Source organism: Theropithecus gelada, chromosome 4 (genome assembly GCF_003255815.1).
Source record: "Theropithecus gelada isolate Dixy chromosome 4, Tgel_1.0, whole genome shotgun sequence".
Lineage (NCBI taxonomy): Eukaryota > Metazoa > Chordata > Mammalia > Primates > Cercopithecidae > Theropithecus > Theropithecus gelada.
In genome coordinates this window covers 28528514-28547360 of record NC_037671.1, presented here as the reverse complement: position 1 = coordinate 28547360, position 18847 = coordinate 28528514, and the positions used below count along the sequence as shown (strand labels likewise).

Sequence of the window (18847 nt, the reverse complement as noted above, 5' to 3'; positions counted from 1 at the left end):
TTTTTTTTTTTTTTTTTTTTTTTTTTTTTGAGACAGAGTCTCGCTGTGTCGCCCAGGCTGGAGTGCAGTGGCCGGATCTCAGCTCACTGCAAGCTCCGCCTCCCGGGTTTTTACGCCATTCTCCTGCCTCAGCCTCCCGAGTAGCCGGGACTACAGGCGCCCGCCACCTCGCCCGGCTAGTTTTTCGTATTTTTTTAGTAGAGACGGGGTTTCACCGTGTTAGCCAGGATGGTCTCGAACTCCTGACCTCGTGATCCGCCCGTCTCGGCCTCCCAAAGTGCTGGGATTACAGGCTTGAGCCACCGCGCCCGGCCGATGCTCTTCCTTTCTTTATGCATATCCAATTTCTAATCTATACCATTTTCCTTCTCCATGAAGAATTTTTAACATTTCTTGCAAGACAGATCTACTAGTGCTGTATTTCCTCAGTTTTTGTTTATCCTAGAAAGTCTTTATTTCTCCATTACTTTTGAAGGATAATTTTCCTAGATACAGAATTCTAGGCTGCTGGGGGTTTTTTGCATCAACACTTTAAATATTTCACTCCACTTTCTTCTTACTTACATGGTTTCTGACAAAAAGAGTAATTCTTATCCTGGTTTCTCAATACACAGGTTTTTTTTTTAGTCTACATTCTCTAAAGATTGTCTCTTTGTCGTTGGTTATCCACATTTTGAATTTGCTATACCTATGTGTGCTTTTTTGGTATTTATCCTGCTTGGTAGTCTCTGAGCTTTCTGGATTTGTGGTTTAGTGTCTGTTGTGAATTTCAGAAAATTATCAGCCATTATTACTTCAGATATTTCTTCTGTTCCTTTCTCTCTTTACTTTCCTTCTGGTATTCCCATTAGCTGCAAGTTTCATCTTCTATAATTATCCCACAGTGCTGGGATAGTCTGTTCTTTTCTTTTCTTTTTGCAATTCAGTTTGGGAAGTTTCTACTGAAGAATCTTAGAGCTCAATTATTCTTCCCTCAGCCATGTCCAGTCTACCAATAACCACCTCATCAAAGGCATTCTTCATTTTTGTTACAGGTTTTTTATCACTAGTATTTCCTTTTAATTTTTTTTTTCTTAAGAGCTTTTATCTCCTGCTTACATTACCCATCTGTTTTTATATGCTGTCTGCTTTTTCCACTAAAGCCCTTAACAAGTTAATCATGGTTATTTAAAGGATCTGATAATTCCAAAACTAGTATCATACATAAGTCTCGTTCTGATGCTTGTTTTGTCTCTTTCACACTGTGCTTGTTGCTTTTTAACATGCTTTGTAATTTTTGGCTGAAAGCTGAAAATGATATATCTGGTAATACAAACTGAGGTAATCAGCCTTTTAGTGTGAGGTTTTATATATTAACTGGCTAAGAGCTGGGCTCTGTTTAGTATTTGTTGTAGCTGTATGTGCCAGAGGCTTTGATTTCCTCTAGTGTTTTTGCTTTTGTATCCCGTTATTTTGGGGTTTCCCTAGAAATTCTTTCTTAATTACAATCTGTGTCTTGCAGTTTGCTCAGTTGTAATCCACTGTTACTTTATTTGATGTGGTGATAAGGTGTTAGGAAGGGGAAGTATTCTATAATCCTATGATTAGTTTTTATTTGTTTGTTTGTTTGTTTTTAAGTAATCCTGGTCCCTGGGCTATGGCTTTCAGAAATATTTCTTATTCTTTTTAACCCTATCCCTTATGTGAGACAGAAAGGCTAGAGAGGGAGGGTTGTTTAATTATCTTTCCCCTGTTCAGGTAAGATCCTACTAAAGTGGTTTCTTTGGCTGGTAGACCTTTGTTATTTAGAACAAAATGCTCTGAGTATATTTCAAAATAGTTATTTTCCTCTTCCCCCTGCCAGAAAAAAAAAAGGAAATTTCTCTCCAATCTTGACTGCGATAGCCTGATGGGACTCGAGGAAGTAAAATCATGAAAGGGTGGGGGTTCCCTAAAACTGGACCCCTAGGAGTTTTTAGCTCTCAAGCTAGTCTATGCTAAGACTCTGGCAATTCATCACTTACTGTTTACATGCTCCTATAAGTTATTATTCTACTAGCTTCTGCTCCTGGCTATCTTGGCTAGGATTCACTGTGATTGTCTGCACCTCTCTTTCCAGTCCCCAGTTTTCAGGGTGATAGTTTTCCTTGTGGCTTAAGTTCTTTGACAGATCTAAGGAAAGTCATTGATTTTCTGTTTGTTCAGGCTTTTTTGCTGTTTTGAGGATGGGAGTGATAACTTCCAAGCTCTTCAGAGTTCAAATCTGAAACCAGAAATCTAGTTTCTCTAGAATATGTCATTTTTTCAAAGCTGATTAGTATCCTATTGGAAATTATAAAGATATCTAATATTTTTATGTAGCTTTTCACAAACTCCTTTTCACATATACTGTGTCACTGGATCCTCATGGTCACCTTAGGCAAATTAATCTTCCTGCTCTTTGTTTTCTGTATCTGTAATAATAGAACCTACTGCATCGTTTTTTAAGGAATACATGTATTAATGTATGTAAAACATTTAAAACAGTGCCAGACACCCAGTAAGAATTATATATTGTCAGCTAAACCGTTATTACATAGTTTTATTTTTCCTATCTATATAGTTGAAAAAAAATAAAGTTCAGAAAAATTGAGTGACTTATTGAAGGTTATAGGAAGAGTTTAATTTTAAGTCAGATATTCTAAATTCAAATCTTGATTTATTTTGCCATACTACAGCTTTTCCCTCTCCCATCTCCAATCATATTGTCTTCTATTCAACATATGCCTAAAAAGTATTCAAGTGACCAGGCACAGTGGCTCACGCCTATAATCCCAACACTTTGGGAGGCCAACGCGGGAGGATTGCTTGAGTGCGGGAGTTTGAAACCAGCTTGGGCAACATAGCAAAACCTCATCTCTATAAAAAATTTGAAAAATTAGCTGGGCATAGTAGCATATGCTTGTAGTCCTGGTTGAGATGGGAGGATCACATGAGCACAGGTAGTTGAGGCTGCAGTGAGCCATGACTGCACCACTGCACTCCAGCTTGGGCAACACAGTGAGACCCTGTCAACCAATCAATCAATCAATGAAATATCCAACCATACACACCAGGCACTGTGCTAGCTGTGAGAATAAACAAGATGAAAAAATACATAAGCTCTGCCTTCAAATAACTCATAGACCATTAGGAGAAAAAAACATGGAGCCAGGTAACTTAAATCAATGTTGCAAGGCCAATGACAGAGAGGAGCACAGGAAATCCAAAGACCATACACCTAGGGAAGGAAAGGGCCTCTGAGAAGTCTTCCTAGTTGAGCTGACACTTATTTCAATCTCAACAGACCTGCATGGTAGTCAGGAAAGAAAAAGGATGTCTGGAACATAGCAGGGATTCTCAAACTTTACAAACACCAGGAAAGCTTGTGAAAACACAAATGCGAAGTCCTACCCCAGTTTCTGAGGCTTAATAATTTGCTTTTTTCTTTGACAAAATTCAACAGCCCTTCATGCTAAAAACTCTCAATAAATTTGGTATTGATGGAACTTATCTCAAAATAATAAGAGCTATTTATGGCAAACCCACAGCCAATATCATACTGAATGGGCAAAAACTGGAAGCATTCCCTTTGAAAACTGGCACAAGACAGGGATGCACTCTCTCACCACTCCTATTCAACATAGTGTTGGAAGTTCTGGCTAGGGCAATCAGGCAAGAGAAAGAAATAAAGGGTATTCAGTTAGGAAAAGAAGAAGTCAAACTGTCCCTGTTTGCAGATGACATGATTGTATTCTTAGAAACCCCATCGTCTCAGCCCAAAATCTCCTTAAGCTGATAAGCAACTTCAGCAAAGTCTCAGGATACAAAATCAATGTGCAAAAATCACAAGCATTCTTATACAACAGTAACAGACAAACAGAGAGCCAAATCATGAATGAACTCCCATTCACAATAGCTTCAAAGAGAATAAAATACCTAGGAATCCAACTTACAAGGGATGTAAAGGACCTCTTCAAGGAGAACTACAAACCACTGCTCAGTGAAATAAAAGAGGACACAAACAAATGGAAGAACATACCATGCTCATGCATAGGAAGAATCAATATCGTGAAAATGGCCATACTGCCCAAGGTAATTTATAGATTCAATGCCATTCCTGTTAAGCTACCAATGACTTTCTTCACAGAATTGGAAAAAACTGCTTTAAAGTTCATATGGAACCAAAAAAGAGCCCGCATTGCCAAGACAATCCTAAGTCAAAAGAACAAAGCTGGAGGCATCACACTACCTGACTTCAAACTATACTACAAGGCTACAGTAACCAAAACAGCATGGTACTGGTACCAAAACAGAGATATAGACCAATGGAACAGAATAGAGCCCTCAGAAATAATACCACACATCTAAAGCCATCTGATCTTTGACAAACCTGACAAAAACAAGAAATGGGGAAAGGATTCCCTATTTAATAAATGGTGCTGGGGAAATTGGCTAGCCATAAGTAGAAAGCTGAAACTGGATCCTTTCCTTCCTCCTTATACGAAAATTAATTCAAGATGGATTAGAGACTTAAATGTTAGACCTAAAACCATAAAAACCCTACAAGAAAACCTAGATAATATCATTCAGGACATAGGCATGGGCAAGGACTTCATGTCTAAAACACCAAAAGCAATGGCAACAAAAGCCAAAATTGACAAATGGGATCTAATTCAACTAAAGAGCTTCTGCACAGCAAAAGAAACTACCATTAAGTGAACAGGCAACCTACAGAATGGGAGAAAATTTTTGCAATCTACTCATCTGACAAAGGGCTAATATCCAGAACCTACAAAGAACTCAAACAACTTTACAAGAAAAAAACAAACAACCCCATCAAAAAGTGGGCAAAGGATATGAACAGATACTTCTCAAAAGAAGACATTCATATAGCCAACAGACACATGAAAAAATGCTCATCATCACTCACCGTCAGAGAAATGCAAATCAAAACCACAATGAGATACCATCTCACACCAGTTAGAATGGCAATCATTAAAAAGTCAGGAAACAACAGGTGCTGGAGAGGATGTGGAGAAATAGGAACACTTTTACACTGTTAGTGGGACTGTAAACTAATTCAACCATTGTGGAAAACAGTGTGGTGATTCCTCAAGGATCTACAACTAGAAATACCATTTGACCCAGCCATCCCATTACTGGGGATATACCCAAAGGATTATAAATTGTGCTGCTATAAAGACACATGCACACATATGTTTATTGCAGCACTATTCACAATAGCAAGGACTTGGAATCAACCCAAATGTACATGAGTGACAGACTGGATTAAGAAAATGTGGCACATATACACCATGGAATACTATGCAGCCATAAAAAAGGATGAGTTCGTGTCCTTTGCAGGGACATGGATGCAGCTGGAAACCATCATTCTCAGCAAACTATCGCAAGAACAGAAAACCAAACACTGCATGTTCTCACTCATAGGTGGGAACTGAACAGTGAGATCACTTGGACACAGGAAGGGGAACATCACACTCCGGGGCCTATTATGGGGAGGGGGAAAGGGGGAGGGATGGCATTAGAAGATATACCTAATGTAAATGACAAGTTAATGGGTGCAACACACCAACATGGCACATGTATACAAATGTAACAAACCTGCACGCTGTGCACATGTACCCTAGAACTTAAAGAATAATAAAATAATAATAATAATAATAATAATAATTTGCATTTTTAATGAGTTCCTCGACACAGGTCAAAACAAAAGAGTTGGCCAAAGATGAAGTAGGAAGTGTATAGGAGGTAGATTCTGAACAGAATTTCCTGCTGTGTTACGGAGACCCGGCTTTATTTATCCTGAAAGCTACTAGGAAGGGATAGAGTGAAGATTTTAGTCTGCTCAGATTTACCATGAAATAGGATGGCTATTTTTTTTATTGCAACATGTAAAGCTGACAAGAGGAGGTAAATGTGGCAATAATCCTGGTAAGAAATGATGAGACTTGAAGGAAGGTATCCATAATGGGAACAGAGGGAAGAAAAGCTAATGAAGGGATTTATGCTACATGATGGTAGACTTGCTGATTGATAAGCTAAGGAAGAAATGAGAGAGGAAAGTCAACCCTGGAAGACTAGATGGAAGGTGGTAACACTGTGATCTGAGCAACTCCTTCATCAACTAAGATGGACCCTAAGGTTAAGGAAACAAAGTTACCTAAGGTAAGGGTTCAGGGCCAGCTGGCAAGGCAAATTTCTAAATTTCTATAGCTCTAAACACCCTAACAACAGGAACTATCAGATCCCTTCTATTCTGATTTACAACCCAGACAACTACGACTCTGACTGGACAGAGGGCTAGCCTTACATTCTTTTTTGATAAGTAACTGCAGACCTGAAACTAGTTTCAGCCAGTGTACAGAGGCTGCACACAAACTGTCTTCGTGTACTATAGTTCTAACATAAAGAACCAAATTCACCCTCATTTTAATGCTAAAACCTCACCCCAAAGTGAATATGAGATGTATGTTACATATGTTTACCCATTGCACATGCACTCTGCTCCCCTCATAAATATGTGTAGCTTCTACCCAAGCCTGCTGAATATGTACAATTCGACTGTATGATGCAGGCCTTGTGAGGCATAAAACTCAAACTGCCCTTCCCTTCTTTGAAGAGAGGAGCACATTCAGCGCACACTAGAGGCTGTCTCTTCTTAGTTTGCAAATCATCATTAATGAAGCTATCCTTTCTAAAATTTAGCCATCTTGGTGGTCTTTTGGATGACATCACCAAGGAGAAAGAACAAAGCGGGAGGAAAAGTTCAAAGATTCCTCAAATAATATCACAGTGTGAGTGGAGCAGGCTTCTTCAGATGGGAAATATTTGAGCACATCTAAAATGCAGAGAAAGGTGGCCATAGAAAGAGAAGGATGAAGATATGGGAGAGCAAGGGAATGATTCAGAGGTTTCTAGCACAGGGCAGAATAAGGGAGTCAAATGCACCACGGAATGGCTAGGCTTTGAAGTGGAAGGTACCTCTGAGTTTGCCAGTACAGAGGCAGGAATGGGTGTGGATTTATATACATTTATAGATGAGGATGGTAAAGTGAGAGCTCAGGAATACACTAAATTTCTTGATGAAGACAGAAGAGAAGGATCCATCTGTTGAGGATGAAGAGGAGGGAAGCTGTGCAAACTGATATTCAGTTCCACACACTTCTCCGACAGCCAATCAGGAAGTTAACTATACTTTAACTATACTTCAGCTCCGGCATGTTGATGTTGTAAGAATGTTAATTTATTCCACTTAAATTGCATGACAAGCTTTAGTGTTCCTTAGTTTACTCCTCCCCCAGTCGTGCATTACCCCAGCTGTGGTCACAAGAACGCAAGACAATGTGAAAAAAATAAAATAAAATAAAATAAACTTTGTAAAATAACAAAGTATTGTTAATACCTTCAGGAACATAACCACAATTTAAATGTGAATTGCTTATAATTAAGCTACTGATTATTTAATACCTTTTGCAGAGCCTCTTCTGTTTTTTCAGGGTTTGTTTTTAGGGCTTGAGAAGCATCATACATAGGAATTGGCATAAATCTTAACGTGTAGTTCCTAGAAAAAGGAGAAAGTAATATACTTATTTAAAAATAACTTCCTATTACCTTAATTAGTACTCATTTAAAAAAAAAAAATCCAAAAGGATAGCTGTAAGAGTAGCTTAGAAAATTCCAAACCACCAGACCATTTAGACCACTAGATTGCAGATTATCCTTTGTAATAACCACAGGTCCAATACCACAGGCAACCACATTAATTCACACTACCTACAAAACTGACACAACTTTGAGGAATGCAGTTTTGTTGTTTTGCTTTTAGTTTTGGATTCCATCAAGGACAGAATTTTCACACTAGGATTGAAAAGATGAACAGAGGGCAAGCCTAGGGAAAGTCCAACATCAACTTGCTACATGGGTTTTAGTAACCAATAGACCTGACTGTACCTGGGTCCCCACAGTGATTATGTGTGACAACCAGCCCCAAACTGGTAGAAGGAAAAACAGAAATAAAAACAAAACATTTGCTTGCAAAGCAAGCCATCAGCGCCCACAAAACAGTCTGTTAAGTTTCTGGGCTCCATTAAATGATGAGGTTCAGCACACATAGGATTGTCTCTTTTAAAGCTGCTAGGAAAGGGTCTGCTGCCTGGCTAAACACTCTGACCTCTGCAGGTCCTTTCAGCTGGAGTTCAAGAGCTGCTGTCCACCAGGCTCTAGAAAACAAATGAAGCAACTGTTGATTGCTGTATATTATCCCATTGCTACTGGCAGGCCTATTAAACACAAACATGCAGGAGTGAGCCATTTTTGTGTGAGGAAAACACACAGAACTCTGAATCTGGTCCCTGGCCTTTGATCCCGACTCTGCTGCAAACTGCTATGTGCTGAAATGACCATTAACACCTGCTCACCTACCACAAACTCCAGTATTAGAGATGACTTCTGTCCTCCACCCCAAAATGCATCTGTCCATTTCTACAACACGGTGTTCAGGAAGAGATCAACTTCACCTTGGGCTACTTGGTAGCAACTGGGACATTAAAATTGCACAGTCAGCTGCCTTGTTTTAGGACTCTAAACTATCAGCAGCACTCACAGTGTGCTTCTGGGGCATATTTAGATGACATCTATTGGAAGAATAAATTAGCAACTAACTCCTAAAATAAGGTACTAATAAAGAATAAATAATAAAACCATCAACTTAATAGTAGCAGTCTAGATGGACTACTGAAAAAAAAAAAAAATCACCCAGTCCAACTTATAAGGTAGCTTCATGTAAAATAATCAGACAAACAGAAAGTTGCAATTTCTATAGCTCTGATTTTTAACTTAGCTTTGTTTTAGCAAAATTGTTTTTGTTTGCCTTCAGAAAATCCAGCCAAATGAAACTAAGAGACAATATGTCTTTTTTATGGCCTTCACAAGTCTTCTTTCCCTCATCCAATTTTTATCATGTTACAGACCAGCATAGTTTATTTAAACCAAATGTGATTTTGAAGCATTGGCATCTTGGAGCAGAGCATACGTAATCGACTGTGATCAAGGGAGTCTGACAGTCTATCTGGAAATGTTGAGTATTGGTTGTCCATGCTCCTGGCTTCTTCCAAACACCAGCCTGAGCTGGCAGTCTACAACATCAGGGTGGCAACTGTGCTGTCAGCATCCAGATGCAGTGTAAATAAATGTTTCCATTTGGGGTTTTGTGGTGCAACAGGAGTAACCATAGGGGGGTCTACAATCATGCAGTGGCAATGCTAAACTGATGGTCTAAGCTGCTTAACCCCTATTTAGTGATGGCCTGGGGTCAGTACAGAGAAGGCGCTGAGAGATGAGTCTCTGTGATTTTGTAGTGGCAGTAACTTTGAACTCCTGGCTAAAGTAGAGCCACAGGATTTAGAAATGGAAGGGACTTGGAGATCATTTATCCTAATCCTCTCACTTCATGAAAAAAAAAATAATCAGAGAGATTAAATGACTTGATCAAGATCATAGGCTTGTGGGTGACAGAACTGAAGACTGAATGAAGGACTCCTGATTCCTAGTCTAGGGTTGTACCACAATACCATGTCAGGCATGAGAGGCCCTCCTGGGAGGCCTCATATATACAAGGAATCTGAAAAAACACAAAATAATGAGCATTTCCTCCCCTTTCCCAGGGAAACGGCTTCTATGCTATCAGCCCCTTATTTTTCACCCATATTTTATAGCCTCTCATTTTTAATGGTATAAATCTGCTTTGTTCACTTCTGCCTTTATAATACAATATGAGGACTGAAAAGCCCAGAAAGAACCACATTCCTAGTTTTACTTTCAACTAGGTCTAGTATTATTTTCTCATTTAGTTTACTGGGAATGTAAATTCAACAATAAATAATAACTGCAGGCTTTAGTTACTGAAGTAATGAAGAAAGTCTTTCACAGTAATGACACAACTTAGCCCTGGGCTTACCATTTATCAACTTCATCTTTATTTTCTGGACCTCAGCTTTCTTCTCACCAGTGAATTCAAAGGTGTCACAATAGGCAAAAGAACAAGACCCAGTACAGATTGTGAAACCACAAAGGGGAAAGGAAACAAGGCAAGTGTCACACAGCCCCTTGTTTAATTTTCACGACAGTGTGGTGTTTTTAGCAGAACAGGCATCTGTGCCCTCATTTCATACATAAGGAAACTCCCACCAGGGAAAATTCAATGTCTTCCAAGATCCCATAGCTGGTTAGCTGTAGACTAAATTCAGACCCAGATCTTCTGATGCCCAATAAACAGTTGCTTCTGTTACCCCACAGATAATACATATACCATTGGTTTTGTTTTTTTATTTTCCTAGAAAGAAATCCTAATTCAAACTTACTTTTCCATAGCAACAGCTATATCCTGAAAGCCTTGTGCAGTGATGTTGTTCTTGTCCCATATTACAGTCCTGTTTGAAAACCAAATCACATAAATGATCAGACACTTAGAGAAAATGATTCTCACATTGAATATAAACCTCTTATAGACAGCACTGTCTAGATATTTCAGTACAGCCACAGTATATGAGCAAGGAATAATGTTCATCTTCATTTCTAACAAAACAAGGATAAGCATTTCCCCCAATATTATATTCGTAACACATTTACCATGCAAGCAGTGTGGAAAAACTGTACTTAAAAGCAATAGCACATATATTAACTTACTATTATGTTATCTAACTTTCACTAGACAGAAAACTCTAAATTCCAATATTTCTCTGATATTCTCCCAATAATATTCTCATATTTATGTCTGAGGTGGAAGCTTTTACAAAAGATGCTAACCAGTTCCATGCCCAATATAAAGAATTTCAGCTACTGAGATTTTCCCCCGTAAACAGTAAAACACTAGTGTTTCTAAAACACTAGAGAGAATCTGTCATAGTTCCTTGTGTTTTCATTACTTCCCTGACATGGCTTAATTAGTAATCCTAGGAATTTCCTCACTCTGCTGGCAAAACATCAGTTACTATAAACAGGTAATGTTACTGATGTTACCTGTTTATAGTTTGCTTATAGTTTTGTTTGCTTTTTAAACACAAAATGTATTTGGAGAGAAAAATACTACTTTACCTTCAGAATGTGTATACTTCAGAGATATTTAGGATTTGTCAGTTCACCCTGACACATAAAATAGATTTATTTGTCTGGATGATCCCAGCCTCACAACTTTCACTGCCTTCCCTTCCTAATCTCGATGACCTTCTTTACACACATACTGACCTTCAAAGAAACTGCTGCAGATTTTGGCTTTTGGCTTCAGTTTAGACAGAAAACTCAGACTTTTATGCCAGAGAATAGAAAAACTTCATAAAAGAGCCCTTGAGGAGCAATGTGAATTAACTCTTCATTCACCAGACTGTTGACCTAGATAGCAACTCCAATCTCTCTGAATGATGGATGGCAACGAGTTAACAGTGGATCTAGTCCTTGAGAAAAGCCACACTTAGGAAACATGGAATAAAACTGCTAAAGAGAACAGCTAGCACCCAGTGTGAGTCTGGTTTTGAACCAGCAGACCTTTCGTGCCCCTTGTTTCTAAGTCTTTATATTGGCAGGGATGAGCAAGGGGGTTAAGACCTTGCGCTCACAGCAAAGCATGGGCTCTGCTCACTTAGAGCTGCCTACAAAACCCTCGTAGCTTTTCACTGCCTTTACCCACACATTGGTCAGCTATCAACACTGATGTGAAATAGGAAATCGTGGCAGTTCTCAGTCAGGTTCTACCTTTACAATAGAACTATAAGACAACAGACCGAAAGAATCACGATGTCTAAATTTGGGAACACCCTCCTCATTATTCTGACAGAAGTCTTGACATTGTCACCTCTTCTCAGCTGGCCTCATGGGAAGCTCAGGTCCCCTTGGGCCCAGCGGCTCCGCAATGCTTGCTGTTCAGAATCTGCTCCAAGCCTTCCTCATGAGCAGGGAGGGCAGGATCTCCCTACCTGAGCTTAGTGTTGATCTGCAGTGCTTTGGCCAGCATCTTCGCTCCCATGTCCCCCATTCCGTTCCCGCTAATGTCCACTTTGGTAAGGGAGGTGTTGCTTCCCAGGGCATTGATGATGATGGTGACTTCAGTCTTGAGTTTCGAGTCAGCCAGGGACAAGGACTGCAGAGGCTGTGGAGCAAACAACATGCGGCACTCAGCAGTCTCATCAAAGCAGCATCCGCTCTCCACAATACATCTCGTGGAGAGTGACAGGGGATGGACCCACTGCACGTGTCTGATTTTAGAACTGCTACCTAAAAGACACCCATGGATAGAAACTGAAGGTTCTGGCACAAAATGGACCACTGGAGTCAAAGATGGAGAACTTGTGTTTTAATGCTGAATACCTACCACTTCTCTCTTAAGGGAAGCCAGGGAAAGACAAGTAGGCTGACAAATGCCAGCTTTAAGCAGAGGATAGGATGAAATTAAAAAAAAAAAAAAACCATAACATAAAAATTTCTCAGCTTTAGTATGATCACCCTTTATACCCATTTTATTTTTATACAAGGTGAAATGATACCTTAAAATACTAATAGAGGGCAAATGCAAGATAAAAGCCAGCCAGGATTAATAATAGCTGACAATTATTGAACAATTACTATGTTTAACCACCATTTAAGCTTTTCATGTGTATTAATTCACTTAATCTTCCCACTAACTCATTACTTAGATGCTACTGCTATCCCGTTTCCCAAACCAACAAACAGAAAAGTTAGGTGACTCAACCAAGGTTACATTGTTAAAAAGGACCTGAACTAGGATTCAAACCCAGATGTACTGGTTCCAGATTTCATGCTCCTAACCTTATACCACATCTCCCTATTAGCTTATTGCAGATCTTTTTGATCATCACCCTTTAATTTTACCTTTTTTTTGAGACAGAGTCTCGCTTTGTGAGGAATGTACAGGCTGGAGTGCAGTGGCACAATCACCACTCACTGCAGCCTTGACTTCTTGGGGTCAAGCCATCCTCCCCACTCAGCCTCCCAAGTAGCTGGAACTACAGGTGCGTGCCACCACGTTTGGCTCATTTTAAAATATTTTTTTTGTAGAGACAGGGTATCACTATGTTCCAAGGCTGGTCTCAAACTCCTAGGCTCAAGTGATCCTCTCAGCTTGGCTTCCTAAAGTGCTGGAATTACAGGCATGAGCCACCGCACCCAGCCTTAACTTCAACTGTTAAGTTTCAATCAGAAGATACATCTACAATTCTTTTTTTAAGTCAAACTTGTGTGTGGCTTTTTTTTTTTTTTTTTGAGACAAGGTCTTGCTCTGTCCTCCAAGCTGGAGTGCTGCAATGGCATAATCTCGGCTAAATGCAACCTCCACCTCCCGGGTTCAAGAGATTCTCCTGCCTCAGCCTCCCAGCTACCTACCACCATGCCTGGCTAGTTTCTGTATTTTTAGTAGAGACAGGGTTTCACCATGTTGGCTAGGCTGGTCTCAAACTCCTGACTTCAAGTGATCCACCAGCCTCAGTCTCCCAAAGTGCTAGGATTAAAGACGTGAACCACCACACCAGGTCTTGTGTGACCTTTTTATTTGACCATAAGCTGTATGGTGAATCCAAACCAGCCCACTCATTGTCCATTTAAACCAGATATTGAAAGCCACTCAGCCTAAAGGCAGGTTTTGTTTGTCCTGCATGGTATCTGACCAAAATAATAATAATAATAAATTAATAGAGCTTCCTACTTACACCCAGCTCACTTTACTAGTTTATGTTGCGTTCCTAGCCCTGTGGACATTTGAGTTTGCATTCCTTGATTTAAGCCATAACTTACTGAAGTGGGGTAAGAATTCCAGATTAACCAGGTTGAACCAATGTGGCTCTAAATGTCAGAACTCAGACTTCCCTGGGAGATCTGGATGTCTCCTGGGTTGCGTGGAGTGCTCTATATTGTCCTAGCCATACTAAACAAATTGTATGGTTATTGCATAAGCAGTCCCAACATTACAGGAAGTAGTGATAGAAGCAGCTTCTGCAGTAATCTATGACCAAGTTCCACAATGGCCTGGGGATTGGAGCTCTCAAGGTGTGCCTGGGTGGTCTACATGACAGCCCCCACACACAGCCTGGGGTTTATCTATGTCTACTCAACCACTTAACACTGACTTCCAAAGCAACATCTGTGAGAGGTTCATCTACCAAAGGGCTACAGGAGACAGAATGAGGGTGTTGATGGTTTCAAGACTCAGATATCAACAAAGCATTATTTTATGCATGTGGTTGGTACCAAGAGACAATATTATCGTCCTTATCATCCAAATTTACCATGGCTTTCAAAGTTAATACGTTTATGGTAAAATCAAAAGGTAATGCTGTATTAATCAGAATCAAATTTATAAAAGTTAAATGGCCTGGTAAGTGCTAAGGCAATTAAAACCTGGGCCAAAAAGTCTGCATGCATTTAGACTCAAGTGGGTTTAGCTTGGTTTCTTCAATTTTCTTAACATCCTACATACAGGTAAGCAGAAATGACAACTAAAAATGCTTCAGGCTCAGGAAACTTACTGTTTTAAAGAAAAACAAACACAATATGCTTTCAAAAAGATGTAATCACATCTTTCATCATTTCAATAATCTTTAATATTGGAAAACTGCCAACTCTCTGAGCTATCAAGCATCAATTCCAGGACTATATTCAAATTCTAATACACCCCAGTTAATACTTAAAAATAATAGATAGTCATTAATGTGAACAGAACAGCCTGAACTGCATGCATATTTATAAGGTCATCCCTTCTTGATTTATTGTACTTCCGTGTAACATTACTATTTGAAATCTTACTATTTCTTTTTCATAGCTGAACATGCTTAATTTGAGAATCTGTCTCCTGGCTACAGGCACTCCCAGGAGAAACACATCCTGTTCTGCTGGTTACAATATGGGTTCATATGTATAATACTTCAGAACAAACTCCCTGTCATTTTGGCCCCTCTATGTTACTGTCCCATGACTCTGGGTGCAGCAGCCTGAAAACCACTGTCTATAGAGGAAGGTGACACTGGAATCCACCAGCATCTAGGTTTTTCAACTGAACATAATGTACAATACTGGGTGAATAAGGTATTCCATAGGCTTGTCAAAGAACAAGCTCTACAAACACCAGGTCAGAATGTAAAAAGCAAAGAGATTACTTTTTTAATAGGTAAAACTCATAAATAAATAAAACAAAAAATGATCCCAATTGTACCAAGTATCGATAAAATTTTTATCATCACAAGACTCATCTCCTAATCATTTCAAATTGTTTTGCATATTACCGATTTAAAAGTAGAAAAAAATAGAAGGTAACTGCTTTCTGAAAAAGCCATCTACTTTTCAATGGCAGGAACATAAAAAGCTTTTCATTGTACAGCATTACGAGCAACACTCTATTCACACTTCTAACTTGACAAAATTCACATTCATATAGCAAACTTCATCATCTGCAAATATGGTTTTAGGTATATTTTAACTATTATCTTTAAGTAACAGACTTCCAGAATTATAGATGGTTTGAAGAACCTCACGTAATGACCAAAACATAAAATTTATATACTTTTAATAAAAATACAAATTTTCTTAAAGTATGTGTTAAGAAAAAAAAACATTTTGGGGTGAATATTAAGTATAATTACATAATATTAGCTTCTGTAATCTGTTAAAACTGGGCCAATACTGGAAAATCAGAAACTCAGACAAAGCAGAGTGATGCAAAGTCAAATTAAATATGTAAAGCAAACAGCATAAACTCTGAGAAGTCTAAATTACATTCTAATTATATCCCTAATTTCAATAACCCAGCATAAGAGCAACAAAATGTGGGGTTTATTAGCAAATGAGGGTAAGGAGAAGTGCTAAATTCATTAAATAATAATGAGATTCATTTTCTAGCCCACAGGTTGAAAATTACATGCACAATGAAGAGGAAACAGAACAGAATTTTCTCCTGCCCACCAGCTCAGAGCCCCGCCAAAGAAGTGGGGGCAACGGCAAGTGAGGAAGTGTCCAGTGTCCATCCCTCCTGGTCTCTTAGCTTTCACAGAAAAGTCAGCTTACAGCTGTAACAGAATTTGCTATTCCCTGGTATGAATTCAGAAGGGAAAATTACACTTTTTCAAAATGTGACATACTCCACATGATTAATATAAAAATCACCCTCATGACCTACAAAGGCAGCTATTACAAAACACTAATAATATAACTCTTCATAGTAGGAATACAAACTGATCTGAGTTTTAGGAACTGGAAAAGCTGAGTCTGGTGACCAAATAGGACTTTGAGAGGAAAGGGACAAAATTGTAAAGAGCATCAGTAAAGTATAAGGTGTAACACACCAGCTCTAAGTTAAATGGATTCATGGTAGAGTGCTTCTTACTTTGTCCATAAAATAACTTTTCTTTCTCCTAATCCATTTTAAAGGGCAGCAAAATAAGATACTATTTGAAATTAAACTTCTTTACCCTGAACTAAATTTTGGTCAGGAGCAACTAAAGGGAATTAAAAATACAGAGCGCTACTAGACTTCAAGCAGCAATTAAAGATGAAAGAAAACTTCCTTGGTCTCCTATAATGCCACATAATTATTAGATGAAATTCAAATTAGCAATATGATATTTCTCAGCATTATATAAGGTCATGAAGTCAACTAGATTGTAAAAATTCATGCCTGCAGATTAGATTATTAGCTAAAGTTAGGAAGTAGTAAGGCTAATTAAAAGATAGGCCCAGGAGTCAATTTATACTTCTTTCTATCTATTAGTGACAATCTTCCTTTAATTGACAGTGAGTTGAATGAAGTAAAAAAGTGAGTTTTTAAATACATTCTACAACTCTACTAAAGCATATTTATTCCATTTTTAAAAAGTAATGGAAGATGTACACATTGATAACACTATCTGAAAGGATTTCAGAATTAATCCAGTAGAAATAATCAGTAAGAATGGCAACAAACAGAAGATTTTAGTAAAAAATGTTTAACATAATACTCACTGATTCTTCATCTTGAATCATCTGTACTAAGTTGTCCAATACAGGTGTCAGATTTCTAAAGAGATTTTAGAGATGTGGACAGTGGAATCAAATCAAAAGCTTTCAGGAGGTTGGTTATTTTCATCATTGTCATATAAAAAAATTCAAAACTCTTACTTGGATTTCATATTATTAAAATTTTTGCCTAACGCCAGGTGTTGTATTGATCTGTTTTTACTGAGCCACACTATTAAGGTAGATAGGTCAGATTCTAAACCTGGAAAGAATCAGAGTAAATAAAGCATCAAAACACATGTGTATAAATTAATTCTCAGCTGGAACACAATTAAGCAAAGGTGACATGTAGTTGGATGACTTCCTTTACCTTCCTGAGGGGCCTGGGATTCTAATCTTTCATTTTCAAAGGCACTCTTTGCTCTCTTTTCATGTCCTATTATTTCACAGGGATAAACTCATTCTCTACAAAGACTTATCTAAATCTGTTATACAATCAGTGGCTAAACCAAGTCAGCAGGAAATGGGATGAATAATGGCAGAAAGTTTCATCTCTCCCCACCACTCTGTTAGAGAAGATTCCAACAAACTGTTCACTAGGGGGTAAGTGGAGTTAAAGTTGTCTATGCAAATTTCACAGGTTCATACTAACATGATACTACAATCAGCAGAAATGAAGCTAATGAAATAAGCTTCTGAATAAATAAACAAGAGTACAATTTTATTATCAGCAAGAATGCAAAAAGTTGGGCTCAGACCTTTTTCAATGTACTGGTGATATTTTTGTAACTGAGTTGTTTTACTGCATAGACTTTGCATAGTTGGCCACAGAATCAACTTAGTAAGACTCTGGCACAGTTTTATTCTACAAATAAATCCTATTGTTAAATTTAAAAGCCCTATTAGTTAAGAAATAAAATAACATTTTTATTAAGGTATGTCTGGATTTGGGTAGATTATTATTTTCCCCTTATTAACTTGCTTCAAAAAATATTTCAGTTTCGTTTCTTTTCTGATACCTGACTTACCATTGTCGGAGATGTCTAAGCTGGTGATGTTGTGTATTTCAGCAATGCAACCTTCTAATACTTGAGCACCTCCTGATCTCAGCTGGAGAAACACAAACCAAACACAGAGTAAAGTCTTCACTCTACTGGAAGTGTAATCAAAATATTAAAAATAGGAGAGATAGTCAGTCTTAAAATAAACTTAGTACCAAAGAAAAAGTAAAAGCTTATCAACTCCAAAGAAGCCTATCACTAGCCATTGCTGTTATAAAGAGCCTATCACTAGCCACTGCTGCTGTTTCCTGTGCCACATGATCCCACATTAAATCCTAAAACCATTAGAAAAAAACAAAAGAGTAACAAGATGACCACCACCCAGGCCACTATAATAGCAAAGCAGTGTCAACCCGGAAGAACTTCTTCATTTCTGACTTTTGGAAATCTAATAAATTCATTGTATACATGAGAAAGTTACTGTTTTATTTGACTGTTACCGATTCCAAGGTATAAACTCTCCACCCAACCAAAGGAGACAATAAAGACTTACTTTGATTGTCAAACATTTCAGGAAGGACCCATCCCTACCTGTTCTAAGAAACGAGTGTGAGTTCTCACTAATAATTAGCTAACTAAAGATGACTGCAAAATGATTTGTAGAAATGCTTCGAGTCATGGAGGGAAAAATGTTGAATTAATATAAAATATCATTATGATGATTATTTTAGAGCAAAACTAAGTGCAAATGATTATTCTCACTTCATTTGCAATTTTATTTAAAAGAGAAAAACAACCTGAAAAACCCAATACAGCACTTTTCATCTTTTCCTATGAAA

At 38.3% G+C, this 18847-nt stretch overlaps 1 protein-coding gene across 3 annotated transcripts in view; it reads right to left on the bottom strand.

The window, feature by feature from the left end:
• CARMIL1 (capping protein regulator and myosin 1 linker 1) overlaps positions 1–18847 on the bottom strand; it is a 343848-nt gene that overhangs the window by 94709 nt on the left and 230292 nt on the right. For all 3 annotated transcript variants that reach the window (XM_025381879.1, XM_025381880.1, XM_025381881.1), the window contains exons 18-23: positions 18036–18117; positions 17170–17269; positions 17014–17068; positions 11988–12160; positions 10380–10448; positions 7489–7582 (exon numbers count right to left, since the gene is read on the bottom strand). In XM_025381879.1, coding sequence (XP_025237664.1) covers positions 7489–7582; positions 10380–10448; positions 11988–12160; positions 17014–17068; positions 17170–17269; positions 18036–18117 — 573 coding nt within the window. The remainder of the gene's footprint in view (positions 1–7488; positions 7583–10379; positions 10449–11987; positions 12161–17013; positions 17069–17169; positions 17270–18035; positions 18118–18847) is intronic.